We start from the raw sequence: 21919 nt of genomic DNA, 5'->3' as shown, positions 1-21919 counted from the left end.
CAGAAGATCTTTAACATTTACTGACGCATTGTGGAATACTCGGAGTCTCTGTTCAGATGACATAAATCTTTGGCCTTTTTTTACCGGCACAGAATGGGAGATTCATGTGCTCTGCAACGGAAATGGTTTGTGGGTTTTCCCAGTAGGGATTTTTTTTTAGCCTCCTTTTTTTGCTTCTGAGATGAAGATATATCTATAGGACCTAGAAAACAGAGAAGCATTTTTTGTAAAGTATTTATTTTATTTATTTATTTAAATCTTCTATTCAAATTGCATGGTAACTTTTCACAAAAAGTCAAGACAAGAGAAGCCGTAACCCTGGGAATAAAGGACAGGGCAAATATTAGTCAGTCGTTGTCTTTATTAATGATTTCAATTGGTTTTAAAGCTTTATTTGCATTCTGTGGCCCCAGAAGGTAGGACCAGAACCAATGGGTTGAAATTAAATCAAAAGAGTTTCTGGCTCAATATTAGGAAGAACTTCCTGACTGTTAGAGTGGTTCCTCAGTGGAACAGGCTTCCTCGGGAGGTGGTGGGCTCTCCTTCCTTGGAGGTTTTTAAACAGAGGCTAGATGGCCATCTGACAGCAATGAGGATCCTGTGAATTTAGGGAGAGGTGTTTGTGAGTTTCCTGCATTCTGCAGGGGGTTGGACTAGATGTCCCTGGAGGTCCCTTCCAACTCTATGGTTCTACGATTCTAAACAAATAATCTCCATTTGTTAACACAATGGGTTGAATCCTGCAATCTGTCAGTAGGGGGCACAAACTTTTCCTTTCCGCCCACTCCCCCAAGAAATTCTTTTCAGCTCTCAGGGTTTGGTAGGGTTGCCACCTTTGGATTGAGGAATTCCTGGAGATTTTAGGGGTGGATTCTGAGGAGGCCAGGGTTTGAGGAGGGAAGGGACCTCAGAGGGGTACCATGCCATTGAGTCCGCCTTCCAAGGCAGCCATTTTCTCCAAGGAAATTTATTTTTGCTATCTGAAGACCAGTTGTAATTCTAGATCTCCAGCCAGTACCTCAAGGTTGGCAACCCCAGGGTTTAGGGAACTGTGTGGAGTAATAGCCTTGTGGTTTGAGGGACTCTAGGGGGCTTGAAAAGGGATGGACCAGTTCTTTCTGCCTCATTTGTCAACACAGCTCTGCTGAGGAAAAAGTGATTTTGCCCCCTTCCCTTCCCCACAGTACCCTCCCAACTGGGGGTTGCCACTTACCTGGCTCTGGTGGGGTGGCGAAACCTCCTGGTGATGCTCCTCCCCAGGGCTTTTTTTTGTAGCAGGAACTCCTTTGAATATTAGGCCACACCCCCTGATGTAGCCAGTCCTCCAAGAGCTTACAGAAGGCCCTGTAAGAAGACCCCTGTAAGCTCTTGGAGGGTGGCTACATCAGGGGTGTATGGCCTAATATGCAAAGGAGTTCCTGCTACAAAAAACGCTCTGCTCCTCCCACTCTCACGCTTGCTTAATGGAGTGGCGGAGGAGATGGAGGGGAATCACATTGACCAATGCAGGGATGTCATTACCTGTTCAGAACAGAAAGTGACACCATGACGTGCAAGGAATTTTCAAATCCCTGTGGCAAAAACCATAGATGTATCCTTCCCCTCCTCCCCGGTCAGGAGATCCAGATTCAAGCGGAAGGATTCTGCACACCTGTCAAGCTAAGAAGGGGGAAGTGTCACCTCACTATGGGTCTTCCCCATCTGTCATCTCCTCACATGATATGCTTTTGGGATGTTTAAACCCTCTGTTGTGTATGTGGACCAAAGTGAAGACTATTATGTGTTTACCTGCCTGGCTCATTGGAGCCGTAAGGACTGAGCTTGGGGACCCAGGAAAATGGGCAGCAGGATCATAGAATCATAGAGTTGGAAGGGACCTCCAGAGTCATCGAGTCCAACCCCCTGCACAATGCAGAAAACTCACAAATACCTCCCCCTAAATTCACAGGATCTTCATTCCAAATGCCCGTTGCCCTGCCACAATCACGGGCCCCTTCCCGGTTTGAATGATCCAATGGCATGCTAGTGCAAGAACCTTGAAGTGTATATAAGTTGGCCCCATGGGCCCAGTTCTCCAGTCTTAGAGTGAAGCTCTATACTAGGCTGTACTGCAATGAAGAGCTATGATCACTACCACCTCGCCTCTTCCTTGCTTTGCACCCACTCTATTATACCCTCCCTCAAAGAAGAAGAAGAAGAAGAAGATATTGGATTTACATCCCGCCCACCACTCTGAAGAGTCTCAGAGCAGCTCACAATCTCCTTTACCTTCCTCCCCCACAACAGACACCCTGTGAGGTAGATGAAGATATTGGATTATATCCCGCCCTCCACTCCGAAGAGTCTCAGAGCGGCTCACAATCTCCTTTACCTTCCTCCCCCACAACAGACACCCTGTGAGGTGGGTGGGGCTGGAGAGGGCTCTCACAGCAGCTGCCCTTTCAAGGACAACCTCTGCCAGAGCTATAGCTGACCCAAGGCCATTCCAGCAGGTGCAAGTGGAGGAGTGGGGAATCAAACCCGGTTCTCCCAGATAAGAGTCCACACACTTAACCACTACACCAAACTGGCTCTCCATGACCTTGCTTGATCCACAGTAGAAAACAAACAACAGAATCAACAACCACCGCGGTCCCTGTTTTTGTATTGCCTTTGTTTCAACCATAGCTGCTGCTGGACAGAGCCTCTGAATGCTCAAATCTATTTGCATAGGACGGTGAATGGAAGCAACCAAAGAACGTTCCTCGAGAGCCAGTTCCCTCTAGATTCATTTCCATCAGCTGCCACTCCCGAGAGAGGAGAAAAAAACCCATCATGTACAGGCAGGTGGTGTTAGGGAAAGAAAGAAGCAGCTGGAGGGACACCTAGTGGAAAGATCTGTCCTAGGCCGGTCCCACGAGGATAGCAAAATCAGGCTGTCTTTCCTTGTTGGGGAACGTCAGCCAGGGCGTGGCTACATCCAGGGCTTTTTTTTTTTGTAGCAGGAACTCTTTTGCATATTAGGCCCACACCCCTCTTATGTAGCCAATCCTCCAAGAGTTTACAGGGCAGTGCTGAATTAAACCCTGTAGAGGCTCCTAGGCAGTCAAAATCTCGGGGGAATTCCGCAAATGATCTCAGAGTGGAGTGCCTGCCCCGCTGCCCTCGGCCCCTGCTGCAGCCTTCAGGCACCTTCTCAAAAGCCCCTTTGACAAAGCTGTGGGGGAGAGGCAGAGAGAGGCAAACTTGGCGATGATGCCAGCAGCAGCCACACCAGGCAAGTCAGGCAAAGAGTGGCTCTGTTGCTGGCTGTGCATGCAGGCTGGAGGGCTGCAAGGAGGGGGGGGAAATGAGGGGGAAAGCTGGCCCGGGGCCCCTTAAAGGCATGGGGGCCCATAGGCCAATGCCTACTTGGCCTAATTGTCAGAGCTGGATTAACAATTAGGCCAAGTAGGCACTGGCCTATGGGCCCCCACACCTTTAGGGGCTGGCTCCTCCCCACTTTCCCCCCTGTTTGCAGCCCTCCAGCCTGCACACGCAGCCAGCAACTGAGCTGCTTTTTGCTCGACTTGCCTGGTGCGACTGCTGCTGGCATTGCCAAGTTTGCCTCTCTCTGCCTCTCTCCCACAGCTTAATAAAAGGGGCTTTTAAGAAGGTAGCTACAGGCTGCAGTGGGGGCCATGGGTGGCAGGGCGGGCACTCAGACTCTGAGATCATTTTGTGAGGGCCCCCCCCCCAAGATTTTGACTGCCTAGGGGCCTCCACAGGGTTTAATCCAGCACTGCTAATTGTTAATCCTGCCCTATTACAGGGCTCTTATTACAGGGCATACTATAACTCCTGGAAGACTGGCTACATAAAAGGGGTGTGGCCTAATTATGCAAAGGAGTTCATGCTACAAAGAAAAGCCTGGCTCCACATAAGAAGAAGAAGAAGAAGGAGAGTGGCTCACAATCTCCTTTACCTTCCTCCCCACAACAGACTCCCTGAGAGGTGGGGGGGGGGGGCTGGAGAGGGCTCTCCCAGCAACTGCCCTTTCAAGGACAACCTCTGCCAGAGCTATGGCTGACCCAAGGCCATTCCAGCAGCTGCAAGTGGAGGAGTGGGAAATCAACCTGGTTCTTCCAGATAAGAGTCCACACACTTAACCAGGACACCAAACTGGCTCACTGAACAATTTTTCCCCATGCCCACCCCAAATACTCCACTCATAGAAAACTACTATAATAGAGCCTGTATTGGTTAGGATGTCAGGATGAATCCCCACACTGTCATGGAAGTCTGCTGGGTGGCTTTGAGCCAGTCACACTCTTTGCCTAACCCACCTCACAAGGATGTTGTGAGGACAAAACAGAGAAGAGGAGAGTGATGCATACTGTTTTGGGTCCCAATAGGGAGAAAGATGAGGTATAAAAGAAGTTAATAATTAGCAGTTCAGTATGAAGAGCCCCATGGCGCAGAGTGGTAAAGCTGCAGTACTGCAGTCCTAAGCTCTGCTCATGACCTGAGTTCGATCCCTGGTGGAAGCTGGGTTTTCAGGTAACCGGCTCAAGGTTGACTCAGCCTTCCATCCTTCCGAGGTCGGTCAAAGGAGTCCCCAGCTTGCTGGGGGTAAAGTGGAGATGACTGGGGAAGACAATGGCAAAACCACCCCGTAAAAAGTCTGCCATGAAGACGTGAAAGCAACGTCACCCCAGAGTTGGAAACGACTGGCGCTTACACAGGGAACCTTCCTTCCCTTCCTTAATAAATGAGGCTTCAGTATGCAAGGAATGAGCATGGGTCTCCAAGGAGGAGGAGGAGAATTGGCTTTATACCCTGCCCTTCACACGCTCAAAGCAGCTTACAATCTCCTTCCCTTCCTCTCCCTGCAACAGACGCTCTGTGAGATAGATGGGGCTGAGAGAGCTCTGAGAAGTATTGCTCTTGAGAGAACAGCGCGGAGAGAACTTTGACTGGCCCAAGGTCACCTAGCTGACTGCATGTGGAGAGTGGGGAATCAAACCTGGTTCTCCAGATTAGAGTGTGCTGCTCTTAACGACTACACCACACTGGCTCTCGAAGTGCCTCTACATGGGAAAAAACAGCATATTAGGAGGAAGTGTCCAAGCTGTCACTTCTCTCGGATGCAGGGCCGGCTCTGCCACTTGGCAAACTAGGCAATTTCCTAGGGCGCCAGCCTTCTGGGGCTGCAGAATTGGGCACCTCCCATGTGACTCAGTGACATTATCAGTGCAGGGGTTGGGGTGCCACAAGTTAGCCTTGCCTAAGGTGCCAGACAGTCTAGGGCCGGCCCTGCTCAGATGCCAGGATTCTAGTCAGATTTTCCCTGCCACCCATAAGGAAAACAACCTAGCAAATCAGGGAAATAGGTTCAGCCCAGTTTTCTCTCTGGCTTGCTGGCTTTCAATATTCAGGGTGTTGTTTTATTTTTGCACAGAGTGTCATTCGTTCATGCAGACTCCACCGCCACAGCTTTCACGAGACCTTAAGGAAGGCATGTACCATTTCTATTTATTTATTTATTTATATTGGGATTTATACCCCGCCCTTCGCACCGAAATTATTCTAGAAATAATCAAGCTGTCAATGAAAAAACAGAAGGTCGCAGGGGTGAAACTAAGCAGGAAGGCCATGCGCAGGGCAGCACAGCGATCGCTCTCCCCTGTTGTTCTTCTCTGGTAGTCAAAGATAGACTGCCACTTACAATTGGCTCTGGACTACATTGTAAATCAAGGCCAGATTTGGGGGGGGGGGGAGCCGCCCCAGGCGCCAAAGCAAGGAGAGCACCACCAGCACCCTTTCCCCTCCAAAAACAGGTAGATCTTTATGGTGGGAGGGTAGTGGGGGGCGCCATTTTTTAACTTTGCCACCCCTCCAAAAATAGGTACATCCGGCCCTGCTGAAAATACATTTTCCTTAGGGTTGCCAAGTCCAATTTAAGAAATATCTGGGGACTTTGGGGGTGGAGCCAGGAGTCTTTGGGGGGTGGAGCCAGGAGACATTGGGGGCGGAGCCGAGAGCAAGCATAATTAAACTTCAAGGGAGTTCTGGCCATCACATTTAAAGGGACTGCACAAATTTTTAAATGCCTTCCTTCCATAGGAAATAATGAAGGATAGGGGCACCTTCTTTTGGGGCTTATAGAATTGGACCCCCTGGTCCAATCTTTTGAAACTTGGGAGGTATTTTGGGGAGAGGCACTAGATGCTATACTGAAAATTTGGTGCCTCTATCTCAAAAAACAGCCCCCCTGAGCCCCCGATACCCGCGGATCAATTCCCCATCATTCCCTATGGGAATCGTTCATAGAGGCGCATGATGGCTCTGGGGGCGGGGCTTCCCCCGCTGGCCAGCTGGCTGGGGGAGGGAGGAAGCCTGTAAAACCGGGAGATCCCCCTCTGGGACCTGGGGATTGGGAAGCCTAATTTTCCTTGGACCAGGGGAGAAAGACATACAACTGAACTATCACTCAAGGTACCTTTACCTGACCCGGGCAGAAGGTATTTCAAATAAGGCCTCTGTAATATATCTCTATTCACAGATTAACTATTATAAAACAACTTCCTGTTGATCCTAACTTTAGTGATTGTTGTATTGTCTGAGCCAGTGTGCAATAAACATTTGACCACTGAAGAAGGCTGATTAGCCAAAATATGTATTGTCTAAGGTTGCCAAGTCCAGTTCAAGAAATATCTGGGGACTTTGGGGGTGGAGCCAGGAGCAAGGTTGCAGGGGGCTCTTCTGAAGTGTGCACGATGCGATTACATCACCTGGAAGTGACATCATCATACGGGGCACATCATGCTGCACATGCTCTAGGATCTGCAGTAAAAACTCTATAGTACCATAGAGTTTTACCACAAACCTTGAGCATCTGCGACACGTGCTCAGTGAGATGACATCACTTCTGGGTGACATCATCGTGCAGGGCACATTGTGCAACAATGGGGCTGTTTGGGGGCAGGAATCTCCCTGGTGGCCTGCTCAGTGTCAGCGGTTGAGCCCCCCAAACTGAGGGATCCTCCACCCCCAGCGGCAGCCCTACTTGGCAGGCAACAGGAAAGGCGGGTGGCATGATTTCCTCATGGCGTTCATTAGTTTGATCATTATTAGTTTGATTTATCATTAGTTTGATTTATCTGGTCACAGGTAGACTGCTTAATGAGATGGAAGCTCAAAACCATCATTCAAATCAAAGATGCATGGCCCCCATATTCTTTCAGTGCCTGGTTTCCCACCCAAAATAGAAGTTTACATAAACAGTACAGAGAGCTGGGCTGGATCCGCAGATGACTTTCAGCTGTGAACTGATGGTTTAAAACTCGCCGAACTCTCGCATTCAATCCAATTTTAATTTTTTCAGAGTTTTGCCAAGGGCTTTTAAAAGGCAATAACGTCCGTGTTCAACATTTTATATTTATAGCCGTCCAAACCGGGATGGGTGAAAAATCCACACTAAACGGATATACCATGCAAATCTGAGAGGCGGCCATGAGGAAATTTGACTCTTGCAAATTTGCTTGAGACTCCTGCCTCCCACTCCCGAGAATTCAGTTCACTTTAGTTTGGCTACAGTCACATTCCCCATACCTGCTTCCTTAAGCGCATTATACAAGTCAAATTTTTCCGGACATCCTCTTCCAGTGTGGTCATGGCCAAACCATCCTTTCTCCTTTCTCGCTTCTCCGCCCCCCCCCCCCCCACTGCTTTGTTGTTGTTTCTGAGGCTGGCCTGGCAGAGCATTCCTGTTTCGAAAAACAAGATTTATGAGACTCCGAAGATGCTTAATAAAATATTTACAAAGTGTGGCTTTGGATATGAGAGCCTGGCTCCCCCCTCCCTCTGCTGCTGCTGTCAGAAATCTGGGTGGCACACGCAGAAATGTAAACAGAGCATTTTTCCATTCCCAAACTGTATAAATCTTCAGGGCTCCCTAGAAGTCTTTCTTTCTTTCTTTCTTTTCTTTCTTTCTTTCTTTCTTTCTTTCTTTCTTTCTTTCTTTCTTTCTTTCTTTCTTCTTTCTTTCTTCTTCCTTCCTTCCTTCCTTCCTTCCTTCCTTCCTTCCTTCCTTCCTTCCTTCTTTCTTTCTTTCTTTCTTTCTTTCTTTCTTTCTTTCTTTCTTTCTTCCTTCCTTCCTTCCTTCCTTCCTTCCTTCCTTCCTTCCTTCCTTCCTTTCTTTCTTTCTTTCTTTCTTTTCTTTCTTTCTTTCTTTCTTTCTTTCTTTTCTTTCTTTCTTTCTTTCCTCCCTCCCTCCCTTCCTTCCTGTGACAGGTGTGCAAAGCAGAATTCCAGCTTCTGGTCCCTGGTTTTGAAGAATGTTGCAGATCTGCAGGTGACTGTATTTGGGACTTGCTCCAGCAGATCTCACCAGTCATAAGCGTTGGATATTGGAACACTGCATGCAAGAGGATCTGGAAGGGGGAAGTGTTAAGAGCTGGGTTTTATTTGTAGCAGGAACTCATTTGCATAATAGGCCACACCCCCTGATGTAACCAATCCTCCTGGAGCTTACAGTAGGCCCTGTACTAAGAGCCCTGTAAGCTCTTGGAGGATGGCTACATCAGGGTGTGTGGCCTAATATGCAAAGGAGCTCCTGCTACAAAAAAAGCCCTGGTTAAGAAAATTCTCTCACTGGGGTACACTTGGCAGTTGCCCCCACCTCACCTCCTCTCATCCATTAGAGCCTCTTTGGTTGTTGCTCTGCTTTCTGTTTCCATTTTATACCGGACCTCTCTTCTTCTCTCTCTTACCTGGGCTTGGAGGTGTAGTAGGTTAACCTTTTTTGAAGTTAATCTGTTTACAATACATTAAATATACCGACATGAATTTGTCATGTAAGATGTGTTTCTATTTTTGCAAGTAACATTTCTTTCTCTTGTTACCATTGGAGCCAGACCATCTTTGTAATGTGTTTGAACAGCATTTTCCCCTTAACTGGGAAACATGGAGGATTGGGGATACTGTGAAAAGGTTCTGTGCTTCTAAGACAAATGATATCATTTTTTTTAAAACATAAGAACATCTCATGTTCTTACGATCATACAGGTGCAAAAGTTCAAGCTTCTACATGACACGGGAAGGGGGGTTGCATATTACTGCAGAATCAATGCAAGACACGAGGCGATGGTCTGCCATTTTTGTTTTAATGAATTTGCCCTGGTTTGGGGGTGGGGATGGGGTTACCCTTGAAAAAACACAAAGCAAGCTCATACTTCTTTTTATGCGTCAGAAATAAATGTTAAAATGTATTCTCAAAGTCAAGCGAACGTTTTGCGCAATAAATTAGAGGAAACCGACAGCAGGGCCTCTGAGCGTTAGGTAGAATGCATTTTATGGTATAGGAATAATAAATATCATAAGTTACTTTGAATAAATAGAGTCCATCTATAATAACATAATGCAGGCTGATTGCATCAACTTCTTCTCAAACAGGGAGACTTTGAGAGCACCCACGAAAGCTACAGCGGAATATAAAAGCATGATGCGGGGGATGTTGCTAAGGACGTTTCGAGAAAAGACAATGGGAGCCGAGAGATGCTCTCTCTGTGAGCGTCAGCGGCTTTTTGGTGGCTGGTGGCTACTGGCTATATACTTCGCTGACGGAGGCAAAATAGTTTGGGAGTTGAAATGCAGGAGAGAGAAGCCTGTGGTTTCAAGAATCAGCCCTTTGGGGGATGGGGAGAAAAGCGAATTCCTCGAGTGGGATGGGAAGGCACAGACTTGCAATGTTTGCCTGCCAACTTCCCTCTGCTCAACCTGTAAGTACCCAAGATATTCCAAAAGAACATATGTTGCCATGAAACATACAGTCAAGTTATACAAATGGGCTATCCCTTCTGACCACTTGAGGAAGGAGAAGCATGTCATTGATGCCACTGGCACAAGCCAGTAGGTGCCTGTGATGCTAGTACAAATGTCATTCACACTGAAATTTACTGACAGTCACCTGGAACATCTTCAGGAGGAACAATGGAAGAAAAGGGTGGGCTTAAATTTTCCTCTGTCCACCATTTCCTCCTGCAGTTCATCCTCTGTCTCTTCTGTTGCCCCTCCCGCCAAGTCTAGACAAGGGGAACAACAGGGCATCCTGGAAGCATTACTTTGAGCATAGGAAAAACAAAGGCGAATTTTTGGACTGAAACAGCAGAGGGGTGAAATTCGCAATCTTTCCTAATGGGATTTGCTCAGGGTGAAAAGAAGGGGGAAATGTGGACTGGCCCACGACCACTATAAGTCAACTTATCTCAAGGTCCCTTTGCCGTGGAGAAATGGCCACCAGAGAAATGCCACATGACATGAGACTTGGCCTCTATCGATGGAGACAGCAATTTCCCAACAATGGAAAGATTTGGTGAGGTGACATCATTTGGATAGATACGGGGCAGCTACCCTGTACGCCAATTGAACTTCTCCAGAAATTATCTGGAAAGGTTCACGATGCGTGTGGCGGATCAGGGTCTGGCTGTCCTCTTCTGGGGGGATTTCTTAAGAACACTTAACGTGACAAGAGGGAAAGAGTTCGAGATGGAGCAATTTTGTTTACAGATCCTTCCTCTCTCTCTCTCTCTCCATCTCTCTCTGTGCTTTTTGGAAAATGGTTCGCACACAAAATTGTAAGTTAAAATGTGGGGGGGAGGCAGGATACTGTTGGAAAGAATTGTGGCACTTGAAAGCAGAGATTAAGAAATATCCTGGTAAGCCAGATGGATCCAGAGGAACCAATGGCCCTCAAAACAAATAGAGATGGCAAAGGAGAAAGCAATGTTTGTAGGCGCTGGCATAGAAACCAATATCTAAACAGTGAGAATGCTAAACACAAGAAGCTGCCTCGTGCAGGGTTAATGTCTTGGCTCATCTATCTTTCTCCTTTGCCAGGTCCTTTCCCAACTATGCAACCTGAGATCTAGATGCTAAATCCGGGACCTTCTGCTGCCAATCAGAAACTTCATCAATGAGGCCCAAATTCCACATTACAATTTGTAACACCTAGGGTCTGGGAGCCTATTTGGTGTAATGGTTAAGTGTGCGGACTCTTATCTGGGAGAACCAGGTTTCATTCCCCACTCCTCCCACTTGCAGCTGCTGGAATGGCCTTGGGTTAGCCATAGCTCTTGCAGAGTTGTATTTGAAAGGGTGGCTTCTGGGAGAGCTCTCTCAGCCCCACCTACCTCACAGAGCGTCTGCTGTGGGGAACGAGGATAAAGGAGATTGTAAACCGCTCTGAGATTCTGATTCAGAGAATAGGACAATGAATAAATCTGCGGTCTTCTTCTTTGATATTGACAGTCAAATGTCAAAACGGGGAATCATGTTTGGAGGAGCCTAATTCAGAAGAGCCCCATGGCACAGAGTGGTAAGCTGCGGTACTGCAGTCCAAGCTCTGCTCATGACCTGAGTTTGATCCCAGCAGAAGCTGAGTTCAGGTAGCCACTAGTCAGCTCAAGATTGACTCAGCCTTCCATCGGTAAAATGAGTAATTGGCTTGCTTGACTAGGGAAGGCAATAGCAAACCACCCCATAAAAAGTCTGCCAAGAAAATGTCATGATGTGACGTCACCTCATGGGTTGGTAATGACTCGGTGCTTGCACAGGGGACTATCTTTGCCTTAATTCAGATCAAGATTGTGGCACTGGGGATTTCAGCCTTCCTCTCATTTTCCTGATCTGAAATGGCCCCAAGAGGCCTTATTTACCCCACTGGAGGCTGCATGTTTACTGATGGGGCTACATGTACAGCCTCTCAAGAGGGCAAATACCACTCTGCCCGAACCAAGCCATTTTGGGTCAAGAAAATGGTGAGAGGGGAAGGCTAAAGCCCCTTCTCCCAATAGCTTGTAGTCCCATTCTGAATTGGCCCCTGCACACTTGGGAAATTAATTTCTCCCATTCCTGATGTCTGACTTTGGGTGTCAAAGACAGGTTCAGGGGAGAATCCCAACCCTGCATGTCACAAGTTGTAATCTGTAGTTCAGTCCTAAACTATGACTATGGCTCGTGAATATACACAATCAGACCCTCTGTCCAGCCCAGTATTGTATGTTCTGACTGGCAACAGCACCCCAATAGAGAAGAGCCTTTCTGTCACCCAAGACTGCATCGAGGACATTTGCATGTAAGGCTGGTACTCTAACCGATGAGCAACAGCACTGAAATTCACTACAGCTTTTGGCCTTATATCAAGTAAGACATTTGGCACAGTTCCATCTCCTTTGACTGCCTCCCAGCACCTTCTATGTGAGATCCAGGGCGTTTTTTTTAAAAGCAGGAACGCACAGGAACACAGTTCCGGCTGGCTTGGCCAGGGTTCCAGCTCAAAAAAAGGCCTCTGGCAGAGGAAGGCACTAGGCAGCTACACGCTCCTAGACCACGCACTTCATCCTCTCTGCTGCCTCCAGCCTCAAATGGGCTTGTGAAGAGAGTGAGAGATGTAGAGCTGCTCTGGGAGAAGCTGGGCCTGTCACTGCCTGCTCCGCTGCATGTGGCTCTGTGTGTGTGTGTATGGTGGAGGGGGGGGGAACAAGGTCTCTCATTGAGAACACACATCCATGAAATGAAGCAGATGGCACTGTACTGTTCTGTGTCGATATGCGGAAAGTAACCTACTGAATGGGTGATGTAACTTCCAGTGACATCAGTGGGTGTGACCTAATATGCAAATAAGTTCCTGTTAGGTTTTTTTTCTACCAAAAAAGCCCTGGTGAGATTCTTTTACTGGGATTGAATCAGGGATCTTTGACCTACAAAGAGATGCTCTGCCCCAGGGCTTTGTGCCATTCCTTATTTCGGAAGGGAATCCTTTGAAGAGGGAAGGACTTCCCCTTCATATCTGGGAGCAGGTGGGTTGTGGTTACTCATCTGAAAGGCAAAAGAGCTCTGTGCATGCTCAGAAACTCTCTTTTGTCATAGAGTGAATTCCATCTGAACCTGTGAGAGAAAGGTTGCGTATTCTCCTGTCCTTTTTGGGGTTTGACTTGGACTTAACTCTGGTAAAGGGTAAGCTTTGGGATCAAAATGAGGGGGGGGGGGGATTCAAGTTTCCCATACTGACATTCCAAAGTGGTCTGACCAAATCTTTGCGAACTGCTTGAATATTGCCACTTGGAGCCCGGCTGAGGAAGAAGCAGAACTTCTTCAGCAATGGAAACTGGGACAGTCGAACCCAGTTTCAATTCAGTTTCAATCCAGAAACGGCCTTAAAAGGGGAAGTCAGCCTCTCCCGAGGGCAGAGCCAGACATTCAGAACTTCTTAACTCCATTTATTTGTTAATTTCATTTCTACCTAGTCCCCGTGCCCCGCTCCCAATCAACTGGGCAGTGCGGGGACTTACTGGCAGCAGGGAAGGGGGCCTGGGCTAGTATCATAGCAGTGTTGTTGGGAATGTGGTGATTTCACTTCTGGACCACACCAGAAGTAGTGTCATTGCATCACTGGGGTGCATGGGATGCTCTGGTATTTGGACAAAATCTCTATGATAAAAATGGCTTCTACCATAGAATTTTTGCCCACATATCAGATCATTCCCATGTCATCAATGAAGTGATGACATTACTTCCAGTGCACACCAGAAGTGATGCCATTGTAACACCATTTTAGGCAACCTCCTGCAACCTGTAAGTCATCCCCTGCCTCCCTCTGATTGCAAGGAGGGACCTGGCAACCCTACTTACAGCTCACTTTTCTCCCCAATGAAGATCCAAAGTGGCTTACGACAACCCCTCTGAGAGTAGCAGATGATAGAGAAGAAGCTTGCTTGCCCCACCTCTTTTCATCACAGTTCCATCCCTCCCCCGGCCACTTCCTCTCAACTTGATTTTGAGACCAGATTTCTCAGAAAGCACGGGAAAGCATCAAAGGTGGGTGGATGGGAGGATAGCAGAAGGAAATTAGCTGGGGGGTGGTGAGGAGAGAGGATAAAGTCCCTCCTCCCAACTGCCACCTTTCCCCTGCAAATATCATCACCTCTCTCGTTATTTGTGGTCAGTAAGCACACAGTAAGGCTTGCAATCTCCCTGTCTGCTGCTGATCCTATTTCTCCAGCTCAAGAACATTAGGGCAGAAGTATGTGGGTCCAAGAGAACCCCTTTGTGCTTTCTAACATGGGCCAGGGTTCAGCTCTTGGCCCTAGAGCAGTCGTGTGTATAGTTTTCATGATTAAAAGACGGGCCTTGCGCTTGCCCATATCCCTCTGTTTTCATTCACGGCCTCCAGGAGCGAGGGAACTGGGGATGAGCGCCTCCTGCTTAGCGTTCTCTTTACCTGGGAACGAAGCCAAGCGAGAGGGAGAGAGAGAAAACAGCCCTCTTCCAGGAGACAAATGCCACTGGCTCGGCGTCCCAGAGATCATTTATTTCCGTCCAGAGTAAACAACAGTGACGTTCGTGTAAATTCTATATTTGCCAATTCCAAAATTCCCCTTCCTGCTACAGATTCCCTTATCCATGCTGCTCCGGAGACCCCTTCCCATGCTCAGATGGAACAAGGCAGCCCTGCTTAAAATCACAAGGGTGTAACAAGGGATGTGTCCAAACTTCTTCTCGACTGAACCGATCCTTAGATTTTGGACCGGGTCTTGTTTCCAAGATGGAACGGAGGCACCACGAATTCTCCACGTGCAATTGGATGCAGCTTTCCCTTTCTTCATGCCTTCTCCCCTCTCACATTAACAATGTGCTACACGCATTGGTAAATACTTCAATGCCCTTGTACGGGTGACAGTGTAACAAGGTTCTTTTGGTACATGGCTTTACCGATGCTCCCATGCTCTCTTGCACACTGCGAGAACAGCATCTGAAAAGGAGCCTGCTACAACAGGAATTAGACTGTCGAGGGTGTTCATCTGCAGTGTTTCCTAAATGCAGAACCAATGTACACTGGTAAAACACCCCAAAAATAAATATTGATGCATGCAATCCCATCAAGATGAGTTCCCGGCAGTGTTTTATCAATGTCCATGGGTAAACATCAAGGGCAAGATGGGAAAGATGCAAATGAGCAGAAGGAACCGAGCATTGTGGCGCCTTGCACATACTCCAGAGTATGTGCAAGGTGCCACAAAACAATGGCAAACCATCCATGCTTTGAAAGCCCCTTGCTGTGGTCACCAGAAGTCGATTACAACTTGCAACTTATGTACGTAATCAGGACAAATGTCTAAATCCAGCAAGCTATGCTGGAAGATGGGGAAGAGGGTCACTTTTGTTTGTATACACACTTCAACAGCAAATTTCTTTGGCACCGAGGGTGAAGTATTCCCTCAATTTAATTTAAGGGACAAAAGGGGGATCTTTTGAAAGCTAGGAAACCAAGCTGGGAAGAAGTTGATGCAATATCCGATTAGGAATGGCAGCATTTTGTACATAACTTGATATTTTAAAGCTGTCTATATTCCTTGTATATTGTTGGACACAGCATGGTTATACTGTGCATGTACATTAAAATAATAGCACATCTCGGTCTTACAGCATGAGAGAATATGTCCTTGATCAACCAGCCATTTCTCCCCAGGGTCAAAAGTGTCTGCTCGCACAAAACTGGCCCCAATTCCAAATGCCAAAAGAGAATAATTCAAATAAGGGTCTCCGGATTCTCCAAACTATCTCTCCATGTTGTAGACCACAGCCTGTCGATAGGAAACCAATAACACCTCAGCGAGATAGCACATGCCTCTCTCGGTAGCATTTTGGTATGCAAAGCTTAGGACGAGATGGCCTTTTCCTGACATCCCAACCATACTGGGGACAAGCCCCATTCTGAACAAGGCCAACCATTTGGCTAGAACGGTGGACATTTGGCCAAGGACCTGGAGGGTTTTCCTACCACCACTGCGCTGGAAGGTAACTCTTCCCAAAGGGCATGAAAGGGTGATGCTGTAAATGCTTGTAAGCTTGCTTTATATCCCAACAGATAAACAGGCCCCAGGGCCTAGTGGATGGTTCAAGGTTTCCCTGCGCTTCCATCTGCAATACTGAGGTAGACTTAACACCAGTTATCTGTCCCGCATGAAGGTGTCTCTTTCCATTCCTCATCCATTCTCGTCTTTGGACAGCCACGCTTGTGTCGGCAGCCTCCGGGTGCTGCTTTGCGGGCAACCCGACTCTCCTGCTTCCCTCCTTCTTCCCACTCCTTCCGTCACACACAACCGCATTCTTTGGCTGACACCTCGTTCACCGTGTGGTAACGGTTCCCCGCGTCCAAGAAGGAGATGTCATCGTCATAAGCCAGGGGGCGGCAACATGGCCGAGCCCTCACTTTCTCTTTCTTGATCTTTCTCATCTTCCTCACGTTTCTCAAAGATAGGTCATAGTTCCGCACAGACGAATCACAGGTGCCGCTGCAGTAGCGGAACAACACCGTCTCATCTGAGGTGTAACCCAGGCCCAGATCACTGACAGTGACCTCCAGTTCCTTGAGGGAACAGGGCTTATGGTGGGCCTTGGCACGCTTCATCCGGTTGGCGGCTTTGGTGAACAACGGCAGCTCGTGGCCTCCAGAGTTCATGGACTGGCTGTACCGCTCGATTAACGTGGAGATCAGCTGGCGGATTTCTCCCTCTGTGTAGCTCTCGAACAAAGTGCTGTCTGAAATGAAAAGAATGGGTGTTAGCATTTGCCCAATAAAGCATAATGAGTAAAGGCTTGAGTGTGGGTGATAGTGGATTCAGGGTTGCCAGGCAACCAGCAGAGGTGGTGGGTACTTATCTGGGGGGGAGGGGCATGATTGTCACTGCCACTCAGTAATGTCACTTCTTGTGAGACCCAGAAGCATTGGCATTGTGTGGGGGCAACTTGCCCAAAACCTCTATGGAAACTATAGTTGGGTTTTTTTAAAAGCTGACGTGTCTCCCTGGTGCAATACTGGTGCTTCCGGGTCATGACAGAAGTGACATCGCATGGGGATGAAGATCACTGCCCCTGCGTTTGAACATTGGCAAAAAAACAATTATGGGATCCCAGTTGAGATACACTCCAAAAAATACAAAATAGAACTGTGATGTAAGGGCTACCATACTTATACTTTTCAATAATAGACGATAAAAACAATTTTCCACGGAGCTCACTGTTGATTAATTATACAGCATGTAATTAACTAATAATAATAATAGACATGTTGCCACTTCTTCAGTATTATTAATTTCTGCTTCTTGTTAAGCTGTATGTGGTCAAGGAGTAAGACAGTATCTTTTTAAAAAAACTTGTGCAAAGCCTTCCATTTCATTGCTGGCCAAACCACTCTCCATTAAGGAACCACCTTAAAAATACAGATAACAATGCTCTGATAAAATTTATTACACTAATATGGTGTGATATTTATTACACTAATATGGTGTAAGACCCTGGGATGAAATCAAAACTTTATCCCCAAATTATTCACTTAATTATTACAGGGAACATATATTCATAGGACTCATATAAGTTTTTTAAAAAGATACTGGCTTACTCCTTCACTACATACAGCTTAACAAGAAGAGGAAATTAATAATACTGCAGAAGTGACAACGTGAAATGCATCTATTATTATTATTAGTTAATCACATGCTGTGTAGCCCCATGGCGCAGAGTGGTAAGGCTGCAGTACTGCAGTCTGAATTCTCTGCTCACGACCTGAGTTCGATCCCAGCGGAAGCTGGTTTCAGGTAGCCGGCTCAGGTTGACTCAGCCTTCCATCCTTCCAAAGTCAGTCAAAGGAGTACCCAGCTTGCCAGGGGGGAAGTGTAGATGACTGGGGAAGGCAAAGGCAAACCATCCCATAAAAAGTCTGCCATGAAAATGTTGTGAAAGCAACGTCACCCCAGAGTCGGAAACGACTGGTGCTTGCACAGGGGACTACCTTTACCTTTTTTTGTTTAATTACATGCTGTATGATTAATTAACAATAAGCTCTGCGGAAAATTGTTTTGCCTATTATTGAAAATTATAAGTAAAAGTATGGTAGCCCTTATATCACAGTTTTATTTTGAACGCTGGCAGGCAGCAGCCAAAATTGCTGGGCGTTTTTCACCATAACCGGGCACCTAGCAAACCTAGGTGGATTGAAGACCAGGAACTTTACTTTTTCAATTTTTATATTATAAAATTTATAGCCCATCTTTCTGCCCTCACAAGGGCTACCAAGGTGGCTAATAGATTAAAACATATGCAATAACATCACATTTTAAAACCAATGAGCTGTATCAGAAGAGATTTTCAAGCTTGGAAAATTTTCAAGGTGGAACGCTGGGCTATGTTTATAACATTCTGGAATGATAAGGTTATACAGGGAATCTCTCCTTATGTTTGTTATCAACTACTCTGAGCAATCTCTCTGTGTTGATACTGATATTTTGAGGAATTACAGAATCAGTCATTATAAATGACTGTTAGTGGGACTACCTCGGTGGGAACAGGCTGTTAGTGGGACTACCTCGGTGGGAACACGTGCAGCCTGGGCTGAGGGAGCTGCAGTGGCTTCCAATTGTGTTCCGAGTTCGCTACAAGGTGCTGGTTATCACCTTTAAAGCCCTATATGGCCGAGGACCTGCCTACCTTAGGGACCACCTCTCTCCATATGTTCCCCAGAGAGCACTGAGATCTAGTTCCCAAAATCTCCTAAAAATACCTGGACCAAGGGAGGCCAAACTGAAAGCAACGAGGGAGCAGGCCTTCTCAATAATGGCTCCCCACTGGTGGAATCAGCTACCAGAGGAAGTGCGAGCCCTGCGGGACTTTAACCAGTTCCGCAGGGCTTGCAAAACTGTCCTCTTTCAACAAGCCTATAAGGTGGAACTCTGAAAGTGACATCTGGCCATCTGAATATATATATATTACTGTAATGTAGCACCTTCAATTATTGTGGTTTTTTAAATACTTATGTAACTGTCTTTTAACCGTATTTATTAATTGTATTTTATTATATGAATTGTATTATTATAATCATGGTATACATGACTTGTGAGCCGCCCTGAGCCTGCCTCGGCGGGGAGGGCGGGATATAAATAAAAGCTTATTATTATTATTAAATCATAGTTTACTTTTATAATATTAAATAGGAGGAATAGCTATGAGATATTTTAATTTTTGTTGTTTATGGTATTAGAACCATGTTAATTTTTATTTTATATCTGTATGTGCAAGTTAATCAACATGTATCTTTTATATTATAACAATTTAGTGAGCTGTCAAATTTTATTTATATTCTGTTTGTCTCACTGAATTATGAATCAGAATAGTCTTTGTAGTCCATGTGTCTTGCTAAATCAATGCCATGTATCACACAAACAAAGACATCTGTATTTTGTATATATCCGTTTCTAAATTAAAAAAAAGTTTTTAATAAACCCAAACATTGAGCAATTAGTGCCCCAAAGATTTCCAGAGTCACCAAAGTGTGTGGGTCCCACTGCTATTGAAGAAGAGGAGAAGTTTTTTATATTCTGCTTTTTCTCAAAGTGGCTTACAATTTCCTTTCCCTTCCTCTCCCCTTAACAGGCACCTTGTGAGATAGGCAGAGCTGAGAGAGCTCTGAGAGAACAGCTCTGAGAGAACTGTGACTGGCCCAAGGTCAGTCTGTTGCCATCTCCCACCAGTGAGTGAAGACTTTTTTGTTTCATTTGGTGTTCCCTCAATAGCTCCTCCTTCCTAACCACCATTTAAAGCACCATTTAAACCACCAATAAACCACCATTTAAAGAGTTTTTAAACTCTTTATGCAGTTGTTTTAATGAGGTACATTTGGGAAGTGGGATTTACTTTAACAGTTTTAGAATGTAATTTTATCATGCATGTTTTGAATTGTTAGCCACCTTGATGGGCTCTTGTAAGACCAGACAGGCGGGAGATAATTTATGTAAATAAATAATAAATAAAGGATGTGGATCAGTGCCCCGTCTATCTTCGAAAAGGTTCAGAGGTGGTTTTCTTTGGGTTCCAAGACCTGGCTCATTGAGATGTTCCTCTGGTCACCATGTTCTGCCTTAATCACACTATGTCCAGTGCATCAGAAGAGGATAGCATTTGGGCTTTAGGGGGGGGGGGGGAAGATGCCCCTCTCGGGGCTTTTTTTGAGCAGGAACGCCCAGGAATGCAGTTCCAGCTGGCTTGGCGTCAGGGGTGAGGCCTTATATGCAAATGAATTCCTGCTGGGCTCTTTCTGCAAAAAAAAAGCCCTGGCCCCGCTTATTACATAGCATGCATCGAGCATCCAATGTGCTTCATAAGGAGCCTGGACTTCATTTGCAAGGAAGATTTAACGACTTGCACAAAGTCTCCTCCAAGGCCTTCTAAACAGCCTGATGGCCGGAGGCGTTCCTTCATTCCTAGCCCAGGACTTGAGAACAAAGGCCCTCCATCTGATTCCAATGACAATTCCCTGCCAGCAGTTTGCTGTAGCCAATTTGGAAAAAAATCCTCAGAATTCTAAGTTGGGGGGGGGGGGAGTTCTTTCTTTCTTTCTTTCTTTCTTTCTTTCTTTCTTTCTTTCTTTCTTTCTTTCTTTCTTTCTTTCTTTCTTTCTTTCCCCGATCATCCCTTTGAGTGGCAGGGGTCATTCCAGTAGGACCAGGGAGGGGGTACAACCATAGAGTTCACTATAAATGTCAGGTTGTTGTACAGCCATCAATTATACCACCCCCCCAAAGTCAGGATGAGAAATGTTCTTCTGTTTCATTTAGTAGCTGTTTTTGTTTTGGGGGTTTTTTGGCCATTCATTTAGTCTTGTGCTTTGCCTTACTGGTTTTGTAGAGTCATCCGTTCTATGAGCACGTGGATTTTAGAAGTAATTTATATGGTATTTCTATCCCAATGTATATAGTTTATATGTATAATATAAAGTATAATGCTGTTTTACTGACATGCAAGTAATGTTTGAAAATGCATTTGTGTTATGGGGTAGGGGCGATTTCAGCACAAGGACGGAAGAAGTGGGACAAAAATATTTGCAACTTTTATTGACACAAGAGCGAAGTGGAATTTGGAACAGGGATTGGGTGGGGGGATTGATACCACAGGGATGGAAAATTAGGAACACTTCCCAGGTCAATGTCAAAGTGTGACACAGTGAAAAATAAGAGATTGGATTTATATCCCACCCTTCACTACCCGAAGGAGTCTCAGAGGGGTTTACAATCTCCTTCCCCTTCCCCACAACAGACACCCTGTGAGGTAGGTGGGACTGAGAGAGCTCTAACAGAAACTGCTCTTGAGAAGAACAGCTCTGTGAGAACTTGTGATGGACTCAAGGTCACTTCAGCAGGTGCAGGTGGAGAAGCAGGGAATCAAACCCGGTTGTCTCAGATGAGAGTCTGCACACTTAGCCATTACACCAAACTAGCTCTCAGCTTGTGCTAGGGTCGCGAGCCTTGAGCTGGTGGATGGAATTGCAACTTGTCTCCAGATGACAGAGTCCAGTTCCCCTGGAGAAAATGGATGCTTTGGAAAGTGGACTATTTGAGCCAGTTTGGTGTAGTGGTTAAGTGTGCAGACTCTTATCTGGGAGAACCGGGTTTGATTCCCCACTCCTCCACTTGCACCTGCTAGCATGGCCTTGAGTCAGCCATAGCTCCGGCAGAGGTTGTCCTTGAAAGTGCAGCTGCTGTGAGAGTCCTCTCCAGCCCCACCTACCTCACAGGGTGTTTGTTGTGGGGGAGGAAGGTAAAGGAGACTGTGAGCCGCTCTGAGACTCTTCGGAGTGGAGGGCGGGATATAAATCCAATATCTTCCATCCTCATCTTCTATTTGGCATATTACTCCACTGAGGTCTCTCCCCTTCCAGACCCCGCCCCCTCCCCAGGCTCCACTCCCCAAATCTCCATGTATTTCCCAACCCAGAGCTGGCAACCCTAATACAGAAATTTGCTGGAACCTCCAATATGACACCAAAAGCACCTTAATATTCATTTTTAAGGAAGCAATGAACACAGCCATATAGCAGGAGAAAATTCGCTGTTGGAATATTCTTTCCTTG

At 46.4% G+C, this 21919-nt stretch overlaps 2 protein-coding genes across 2 annotated transcripts in view; both read right to left on the bottom strand.

Annotated features, from left to right (window-relative positions):
• Positions 1 to 21919, bottom strand: part of REEP6 (receptor accessory protein 6) — a 518143-nt gene that overhangs the window by 58896 nt on the left and 437328 nt on the right. The gene's annotated exons all lie outside the window — the stretch shown is intronic.
• Positions 15787 to 21919, bottom strand: part of NRTN (neurturin) — a 140848-nt gene continuing 134715 nt past the window's right edge. Inside the window, exon 3 of the mRNA XM_060232657.1 lies at positions 15787 to 16560. Within this exon, the coding sequence (XP_060088640.1) occupies positions 16112 to 16560 (449 nt within the window). The 3' untranslated portion in view covers positions 15787 to 16111. The remainder of the gene's footprint in view (positions 16561 to 21919) is intronic.

Source organism: Heteronotia binoei, chromosome 2 (genome assembly GCF_032191835.1).
Source record: "Heteronotia binoei isolate CCM8104 ecotype False Entrance Well chromosome 2, APGP_CSIRO_Hbin_v1, whole genome shotgun sequence".
Lineage (NCBI taxonomy): Eukaryota > Metazoa > Chordata > Lepidosauria > Squamata > Gekkonidae > Heteronotia > Heteronotia binoei.
The sequence above is the reverse complement of the archived record's forward strand: the minus strand, read 5'-3'. Positions and strand labels throughout refer to the sequence as shown.